This window comes from Amphiprion ocellaris, chromosome 19 (genome assembly GCF_022539595.1).
Source record: "Amphiprion ocellaris isolate individual 3 ecotype Okinawa chromosome 19, ASM2253959v1, whole genome shotgun sequence".
NCBI classification, from domain to species: Eukaryota; Metazoa; Chordata; class Actinopteri; family Pomacentridae; genus Amphiprion; species Amphiprion ocellaris.
In genome coordinates, this window is record NC_072784.1 from 891,881 (window position 1) to 901,999 (window position 10,119).

The 10,119-nt window shown below is 42.2% G+C and overlaps 1 protein-coding gene across 1 annotated transcript; it reads right to left on the minus strand.

The window, feature by feature from the left end:
• Positions 1 to 242: 242 nt before the first annotated feature.
• Positions 243 to 9,748, minus strand: ube2z (ubiquitin-conjugating enzyme E2Z). The gene is made up of 7 exons (XM_023260980.3): positions 8,907 to 9,748; positions 7,952 to 8,024; positions 5,974 to 6,161; positions 5,784 to 5,895; positions 5,540 to 5,652; positions 5,353 to 5,443; positions 243 to 3,044 (listed from the first exon to the last, which is right to left on the minus strand). The coding sequence occupies exons 1-7, from the start codon at positions 9,359 to 9,361 to the stop codon at positions 2,862 to 2,864; spliced, it is 1,215 nt and encodes a 404-aa protein (XP_023116748.1). The 5' UTR covers positions 9,362 to 9,748; the 3' UTR covers positions 243 to 2,861.
• Between the last annotated feature and the right edge of the window lie 371 nt (positions 9,749 to 10,119).

Sequence of the window (10,119 nt, forward strand, 5' to 3'; positions counted from 1 at the left end):
CCACTTTACAGGTGTGAAAGAAACTGTGTAGAGGAAGGAATATTTGCTTCCTGCTGAGTTTGACCCAGTAAATTCCCTACAGAAGCTGTACATGTGTGCAGCTGCTCAGCTCTCTGTAGAAAAGCATTTAGGTTAACAAGGCTGCATAAGAACCATAAAATAAACTCATTAACAGCTAACAGCTTATCTGCATTCTGTCTAGATTTACTCCTGAAACAAAGGAAACAGATGAGTCGTCTGCATCAGGACTGAACAACACTTTATTCTGTACTTTTCCAGAACTTCTGTACAACAGCAACATGTTCAGGACCTGGAATGATCCCGTCTGTCAGTAATCCAGGTTCTGTAGAGCCATAGAAGAAACCCTGCTTGAAGCACAACACAACCGAACAGGTATTTAATCTCTTCTCTTCCGCTTCAGGAAGCGTGTTGCAATCAATATTTTGGCAATCACATATATTCTGCTAAAAGCCGCTTCTCATAACCATTCTATAACATAATAAAAGAAATTAAAAGGAATGCCCTACATTAGTAATCCCATTTCCAGTCTCCACCAAATCAGACAAAACGCCGACAGCAGAAGTAAACCGCTCTGATTCTAAAGGCAGACACCAGAGGACGATGGAAGGCAGGAAAGAAACCCAACAAACACTCGTTTATCTGTCTGATCCTTCAGCTCACTGCGTTCAAATGCTTCTTGAATTATAAAACCTGACATGTTAGGAAATGTTCTCTCAAATGATGCCGCTCTTATGTCTGTCTGGTTACAGCGAGCTTAGAGTAGCTCAGCATAAAGACAGAAAACAAGAGACGAGCAGCCTAACTCTGACCAAAGCTAATTAAACATGACCAACCAGCACCTCTAATGCTCACTGATTCATAAATACCAAAATAATAGAATTAGCACCAAACTTGTCTGTTTCTTGGCTGGGAGCAGAAACTTTCCAGAGTCTCTGAAAGTTTCCTGGCAACTCTTAAGAAGTTAGAAGTTGCTCTGAAAATAGATAAAGTGTCTACATTGAGATGAAATAAACAGTTAGAGGTGTTGGTCTTTATGAACAGAGTCATACTAGCTCTCCTGTTTCTGCTGTTTCTGCTAAGCTAAAGCATGCTGTAACTTCCTGTTAGACAAGAGTGGTTTAATCTCCTGTTGCTTTAACGGCTTGTTTAGTTTTTTCTTCTATCATGCTGCATGCTCTGTTAGAGTTACTGGTTATGATAATCATTCTTCCTCTCCATGTCCCTTGCAAAGTTAACTTTTAGATTAATATACAGCATTATCTGAGTTGAAACATTTGGATGATGGAGTAGATCTTCTCCCATCATCCCCATTTATTCAGATCCAGAATGAACACGAGGAATGATTAGAACCTGAAACTTTCAGTGCAGACGAGCCTTTTAGTTCTCATCTAAACCTCTCCTTTGACAGTGTCTTCTCCACCCTACTTCTCTTCTTTGTGTTTATGCTGCAAGCAACACCACCTGTCAACAAGTCTATTCATTTTTAAACCTGTTGACGAGTGAATCTTGGATAAAATCACCTGTGAGATGAAACAGGCTGATGATTCTGCAACACTGAACTCCATCTGTGTCGAGTCTGACCTCTACTGCTGGAAATTATACACCTAAAAATGAGTATTAGTTGACCACAGGGGTTCAGTTTTTTTCAGCAAAAGGTTCCAAGTCTGCAGATACCATCTTCAAAGTACTAAATCAAACTATGCAGGAACCATTACAGTAAAGAGGCTGGAGCAGGGTTAGGGTTAGGTTTGACTGGGTTACCTGCAGTTTTCACACTCTTGTTTTCCCTCCATTAGTTTTCAGAACTTAAGTGGATCTAGCTAAAGCACAGAATGGTTTGGTTTGTATCTGAATCACAAAGACCCAGCAGGGTTCACAAAGAAATGACGCACCCTACACACCGCAAATTACTGTTAGTTTCAGTACAACAATGAGAAAACAGCATAACAAAGGGTATAAAGGTGGATGTCAATGAAACTGACATTTCTCTACCGCTGCTTATCTGGTAAACAGATTTACTGTCAATTCAACAGCACGATTAGAACTGAAAGCTAAGCAGAACTTGTTTTTTTTTTTTCATATAATACACAGGAATCATTGTATTCAGGCATCCAGAGCTGCTGATTGTTTAATGAGGTCCAGTCTCAGAGAGGTGGTTCATCCAAGGCACGTGACTTCCAAAGCCTCTGCAGTCACTTTCTCCAAGTTCCTCCCCTTGGACTCAAAGAAGACGACTCTGAAGGGGAGTCTGCTTTCATGAACATCATCTTCCACCTCTGCAGCATTCAGGCCGTCTCTCCCAGGATAAAGTCCTTAATTTGACCCAAACCTGCATCAAGCTGTAGGCCTCCTCTTCAGATATCTAACAGGCTTTCCTGGTGGAAAGAATCTAAAACAGGTTTGGGCTTGTGGATCAAAGTGGAACAACAACGCTGTAATCATCTTCTGTCCGACTAAATAATCAAACCAACCTTTACATCCATATGGCTGGTTAATCTTCAGATCTGTCCTGATGGTGGGAAGCTGTCTGGAGTTTTAGAGTCAAGCTGCTCATCAGAACAGTATCTGGTTACCACGAATGCACCGCCACACGTCAAACATGCCAGCATCTGACTAGCGGATGATTTATTTTATTTTAGGAGAGCTCTACCACCACTCCTTCCCCCCTCTGCAACACAACAGAAACTTCATTCCAACCCTAAACCTGGACTCAGCTTGACTCCTAAAGCCTTAAACATCACATTCTCCTCTGTGATGTTCCTCCACTGCAAACAAAACAAAAAAACTTTCCCCTTGTCTTTAGTCCTCAGCCTGGCTTCGAGTCCAGCGCCGTCCGGGGATCAGGGCTGGGAGCTGCCCTGGCTGTCGGGGTCCGTCCCCGAGGAGCTGGTGTCCGAGTCCGAGTCGTCGTCGTTGTGCTCGTCCTCTGCCAGCGTTTTCTCCCGTATCCGCCTGTGGGTGGCGCTGAGGCGAGCCAGCAGGCCCTGGTAGTCGAAGCGGCCACGCTTCTCACCAAACGGGTCCTGAGAGATGCAAGATTTACATTAGAGGAGGAGAAACTGACTGAAATGGGAGCTGAGATTAGGCATGAACAGTGTGTCAATACTGGGATGTCTAGCTGTGTAAATATGAACCAGATATTAAATGACATGTATCTGAAACTCCATCTTTATTACGATAAGAAAAACAGGTGATTACACAGTGACAGGTTTTAAGAACAGGTTTTAACCATGGGTTTTTATAAATCTGAATTACAATGAAGCACAGTACTTGCCTCTAGGTCTGAACAATTAACTGAAAAATATATAAAAACGTGTGATATACAAATCGTAGAAGCTGTAATTTTTCATACAAGTACAATGGGTCACAACATACCATTTTATTTGAAACATATTCTCTAGATGAAAGGGAACGTGCTGGCTAAGGACTGCAGCAAAAAACAGATCATCCTTTTTAACTGAATGTGGTGGAAAAGAAATGCAAAATCTACCATCCCTTCTAAAATCTGACTCCTATCTGTAAAAATAATCACAGTCTGATTGTTTCTGTGTATCATTTAGTGCTACATGAGTGTGTTTTCCTTGTTTTGCTACTTCAAGTAGAAATCAACAGGAAATTAGAAATAGAAGAGGTATGAGAAGCTGCAAAGGTTCAGCCAGCTTAAGGTGGAGACAGGGACTCAGCTGTTTGATTTATGCATCATAAATGAGAAGAAAAATATGAAAGCTACTAAAAACAAGTCTGTGAAGCTTTCTTGTTCATTCTGCATGAACTTTAGAGACGTTCCTCAACTTCAGATTGTGTGTTCAGCGTAGCCTTGAGTCGTTCACATCTGTTTAGAGAACATTATCTGTTCATATCTGCATAATCTCCCTGTTCTCATTTATATTCCTACACTACAGGGGTTGGGTCAGAAGACTCCCTGTGAAACACAGAATGGTTGCTGTTGTCTGTTGGCTTTGACAGTAAAATACTGCTGAATGAAAGCTGCACCCAGACAATGTATTAATGACGCCCTCCAGTGGAAAATCTACGGTGGCCGAGAGGTGCAAACCAAATTTACATAATGCAAAACACTTTTACAACCTCCAAGACAAATTTACAAGCGATAAAACACTTTTACAAATCCAAAAACACTTTTACAAATCCAAAATCCAAATTTACATAATGCAAAACACTTTTACAACCTCCAAGAAAAATTTACAAGCGACAAAACACTTATACAACCTCCAAGACAAATTTACAAGCGACAAAACACTTTTACAAGTCCGAAAACACTTTTACAAATCCAAATTTAACCGGAAAGGGAATGTCCCAACTCCGGGGTATAACCGGAAGTGACAACGAGGAGCGGCTAATGCACTCTGTCGGTCTGATCTGCGACATTTAAACACTCTAAAGACCGACAACACGAAAACCAAAACCGCGTCAATCGGTTCATATGTTACCCACAAAACGGGCAAAACATCACCGTGGTATACTGAGATTTAATATTATTGTTTTAAATGTTATACCAAGGCTTGTTCCAAGTTAAATGTACAAGTATACTGTGGACAGTAATTATTACAATGTTATATTGTTGTTATACGGTTTCTCCAGTAGAGGGCGCACGAGCGTAATGTTACCTACTGAATGTTACTGTTGTGAGAGAACCACAGAAGAAGCGGTACCTAAAAGATATGTGCTTGGTGGTTGGGCACGAGCTTCAGTAAAAACAACTGAACTACACTTGAGATGTTGTGCAAAGTTATTTGGGCCACGATGCAACAATCACCCGCTCGCTTGGTTCACCATTAGCAACAACGAAAAGTTGCATTAGCCGCTCCTCGTTGTCACTTCCGGTTATACCCCGGAGTTGGGACATTCCCTTTCCGGTTAAATTTGGATTTGTAAAAGTGTTTTCGGACTTGTAAAAGTGTTTTGTCGCTTGTAAATTTGTCTTGGAGGTTGTAAAAGTGTTTTGCATTATGTAAATTTGGATTTTGGATTTGTAAAAGTGTTTTTGGACTTGTAAAAGTGTTTTATCGTTTGTAAATTTGTCTTGGAGGTTGTAAAAGTGTTTTGCATTATGTAAATTTGGTTTGCACCTCTCGGCCACCGTACAAATCACATTGTTGAACATGTGACCATGTCCACAAGATGTTTTTTAAATGCTAGAAAACAAACGGTGTGTGAAAAAGCAATGTTTTACTTTATTTATGAAGTAGTTTGCCCTTAGAAATGCCCTTAGAAGCAGAATTCCCATCTGGAGGACCCTTTACTGCAGTCCCTTACTCTCTCCCCACATATACAACTGTTCACCGTCAAATAAAGGCCCTGAATAACAAATACCTGCATGTTCTGTCCCTGCAGGTGCAGTCTCTCTTTGCACACTCCCTCGTAGAAATCATAGTACTCCAGGAAGGACTTCTCCATCACACTCCTGTAAACACACACATGTTAACAGGTAGTCAGAGGAGGAGGGACTGAATGAATGTGACCAGGAGGGAAAATAAAGAGGAGGATTGGTTCTTCTCACCACAGAGCTTCAGGGCAGGGAACCTTTCCCTCCAGCATGTCGCACACAGCCACCCTCATGGTTTCATGGCGGATACACTCGTTGTAGTTCTTACTGTCCCCTGGGTGGCGCTCCTGATGACACACAGAACAGATTTACTGACTTTAATGGAAGTACAAACACACAGACAGACAGTGTGCTGCTGTTACAGTATCAGCTCATGTTCTGTGTAGTTATTATAGAATTTAAAGAGAGAGAAGCGAACCTGTTCAAAGCCTGGCTCATTGTGATAGGGGTTCTCCGTCATCAGAGACTGGATGGAGATGAGAACCGAGGAGATGCTCTGGGCTGGACTCCATGCTGGACCTGTCCACGTCCTGCAGACAGAAAAACTCCCAGTGAACACACTAATCCTTAAACTCCTCTTTAAACTAAAATAACCAACCCTGACTCACCCAAGGATGCTGAGGCACACCTTGCCGTTGCGGTAGAAGTTAGGGTTGAAGCGGACGGTGTTGTGTCCGGTGGTGATGAGCTTGACCCGTGGGGGGTGGATGGGGTAGTCAGGGGGGCAGCGGAACAGGAAGAGGAAGAACCCGCCCTCATACGGCGTGTCGAACGGCCCCGTGATCAGGGCGTGGATCTGGCGAGGAAGACAGTCAGGAGGCAGAGAGAGGGATTAATGGACGAGAAGAAGGAAGGATGAGAGCAGTGAAAACAGACGTAGACAGGGAGGGATGGACGACGGAGACGAACGGACCGAGGAGCAGAAAATCTGACCCAGAAAACGACCGACAACCTCCACATGAGAGCCAGCTTTGAGGCAGAAATGTTCAAATGAGAAGAGACTCCATTCTTGTTTGATGTCGGTGGTTTGCTGTCTGGTGTGAACTCTAGCTGAACCACCACTAAGGTCAAAGTGTGGAAAAAAAACCCAGATGCTTCTGAAGTTACACACGATTTTCATCCTAATCCATTGTTCTCCAAACAGTCGATGATGACTTCTTTTCTTTTCTTCCCACCATAAAACTTCATTATTGAGAATTTAATTTTAACTCAAGGTTGACTATTATCTTTTTCCACAGCCTTTACAACTCACTGTCATCACAGCAGATTGAGTTTCCTCGGTCGTCATGGAGACGGCTCAGCTAAATGACGTTGAAGATGAAAGCAGTGGAAACAGCTGATCACTAGAACTTGAGTTAATTCTATTTTTCAAATTCATGTTCAGTCCCTCAGTGTATAAATAGAGCAACAGTTTGTTCAGATTGTCTGAGACATTATAGGAAAGCAAAATGTTTTCAATTATACCAGATTAGTGTGTTAAAAACCACAGTAAGTATGGAACACTTTTAACTGTCAACCTTTGATTTGTGTTCCAGGTTTGTTGACTTTTGGCTCTGAACTCATCAGTTTTTAATGATTGCTTCATGTTACCAGATCTCAACTGTTATAGTTACCTGGTGATTACAGTGTAGTTTTAGTTTTCAGTTCAATTCAATATAATTTATTTGTCCCTCAAAAGGTAATTTGAAAGGTTGGTACAAAAGAAACAGCCAAACAGAGCTGTGCTAAGTGGGACCAAAGCCAACAGGGTGAATGAGCCATGAGTTGTGGTATTATTTTAGTCAGGTAGGAACATGAAGTGTGTATAAAGACACACAGCTTGTCACCACCTCTTCCCACTGGGCTAAAGTGAAGGAAAAACATCTCTAAAATGGGCTATGCCGTCTTTTTACAGAGGTCCTCCAACCTGCCTGGCCCAAATATGCAACTTTAACTGTCTTCAACTGTTGTGAACACTTTCCATACACCTTATTTAAGAATAACAATTATTATTATTATTATTATTATTATTATTATTATTATTATTGTTATTGTTATTGTTATTGTTATTGTCACTGCACAGAATCTGATGTCAGGACAGAACAATCCCTACAAAAACTAAAGGTAACAAGTGACACCAGATCCTGAGGCAGATATGGTAAACCTTGACGAGACATCTTTTCTTCAATAATCTCAAATATACCTGCATAAATATCATCTACAGGCAGCTAGTTACCATAAAACTCGCTGTCACCCTCCGTCTCTCGTTAAGCAACAGCTAGAGAGCAGCTCAGGTGACATCTAAACTGAGTATCACATAGAACAGAGCTGTTGCAGAGTTTATCTGATGGCTGATTGAATGGCTGCATGGTGACAGAAGGAACAGCAATGAAGACAATAAGACTTCTGCTTGTGGCCCAATTCATCAGTGTGTGTTTGTTGAAGGATACCTGAGCTTCTAAAAGACACTAAACAGCTTTAGATGTTCCTGGTGGACTGGAGTAGACTCTGATTTGTATAACATAAATTCATCCGTATGACAGATATATGAGGTGATAAACAGGGTCCTGGTGTGACTGACTGGTCAGACTGAACTTGGCCTCTTACCTTGGTCATGTCTTGAGGATCAGGGACGACAAACATCCCTGGTGGAGGCTCCTTATAGATGGACATGATATCCCTACAAAGAAGGGGAGACAGAGGGGGAACAGATGAAATAATGAAGTTATGACAAAACAGAAAGCAACTGAACTGAACTGAGATTTACTGAAAATTAGGTTCCTAAACCACTCACAATCTGGATTTCTATTATTTTAATGAGGAAAGTAGATCCAATGAGTCAAATCTGGGTATTTTTCTTATGGAATTGTGTCACTGGTTCTGGAAAAACAAGTTTGTTTTTTTAATGAGATTCACTGATTGCATGACTTGGCAGCAAACATTGTCAAAGACAGAATATATTTCCACAGTGAAACTTCTGATGTCCACATTTTCAACATTTTTGGGAAATCTTTGAACATTCACAAAAAAAATGTAAAAAATTTTTTGTGAATGTTCTTAAAGAAAACAGAAGTTTTACTGATATATATATATATGGAATCACTTTAGATATTTTTAGGATTTTTTTGGAAGATTTTTACTCATTTTTTCAAAATATTTACAAGAATTTTCTTGCCAAATTTGGGGGATTTTTTTAAATAAAACTTTTAAGGGAAAATTTTAAGGAATTATTGGAATTTTCTTCCTGAAGGTTTTGCAAATTTTCAGAAATTTTGGGAATTTTTTGCTGACTTTTTTCAGACAAGGAAACAATATTTTTTGGTGCCCGTAAATGAAGACAACAGGAGAGTTAATAACTCTTTATCCTTGTTGAACCAGGAAGAAACACACCCAGGTGTAATATCCTGCTGTCTAAATCATTGCCAGTGCTCTGGTTGCTGAAGATTCTCGTCATCTGGAAAGTTTCAGTGGAAAACTTTCACTTTCGATTTGACGAACTTTATTTTAGGCCTCAGCTTCCCTGAAAACACACACCTATGTGAGAAATAAAAGTTTGAATCACCTCTTTATCCTCAGGATGCACTGCTGGGAAGCCTTCTCGTTGTCCCAGTCCGTGCTGAGGGTCGGGTCCCAGGAAGTGGCGTGGATCTGGGACAGGAGGCCCGCTCCGGCCACCCCGGCCACCCCGAGCCCCACGCCGGGCAGAGGAGAGGAGGGGTGGATGGGAGACACGGCCACGACAGGTGGCGAGGAGCCGGGGGTGAACGTGTTCCCGAACCCGACCGGGGTGGCGGTGACAGCCGACATGGGGGCCACCACCGTCGTTAGGCCACTCTGCGCAGCCGCGGCGGGAGGAGGGGAGGCCGGGTTGGAGCTGGAGGGAGCCCCGCTGGCCGCCGACGGTCCGACCGGCACAGAGTTCGCCAAAGTCGGCAGCAGCGCGGCTCCGCTGCCCGGTCCGGGAACGCCTAAGCCAAGGGCACCGCCGCTGGACTCCTCTCCGAAGCTGTCCGCCATGGTTACTAGCTAGCAGGCTGGATAAAGCCGGTGTTATTAATTAATGGAGCTGGCTGTCAGCTGCATGGACGGTTCTAGACGGGCTGCTGGAGGATCAGAGCACCGAGCAGCGGGCAGGAGAGGCCGCAAAACACGGCAGCTCTGCCCATGACATGGTGGCTATTCCTCGTTAGCTTCACTGTGGTTTTACCCTCAGGCCTCCAAAAAGTAGTCAGTCTTCAGCTAAAATCACAAGCCTCGCCTCTCCACGGCTCACCGAGCAGCTCACCGCCCGGTTCTGATCGGTCAAACCGACTGTGGAGTCACAATATTCGGTTCGGTACCGAACAGATCGCAACTTCAGGATCTGGTTTCAGTGAAGCTCCGTGAAACCAGAACACACCTCACATCCGGCAGGCATTTCACAATAATACTCCTAACTGGAAATAAACACGAGTGATGGTGGAACATACAGGATCTAATTATGGACTTATGGAAAAATCTGTGTGAAAATATAAATTCATGATTTTCATATCATTAATTCCAAGCAACAGATGGTACTGTGAATATAATCTTTATAAAATGTACCTTACAGGTATGTGGAGTCCTGTAGTAAAGGTTTATAAATTAAAAATTAAATAAAACTCAACATATCAACACATAATACTAAGTAATGAAATAATTAAAATGACACTGACAAATATAAAGTTGTATATTTTAATTATGAATTAATTCCGCTGCTAATATGATCGCTGATTTTTACAACATGTTGTAAAAAC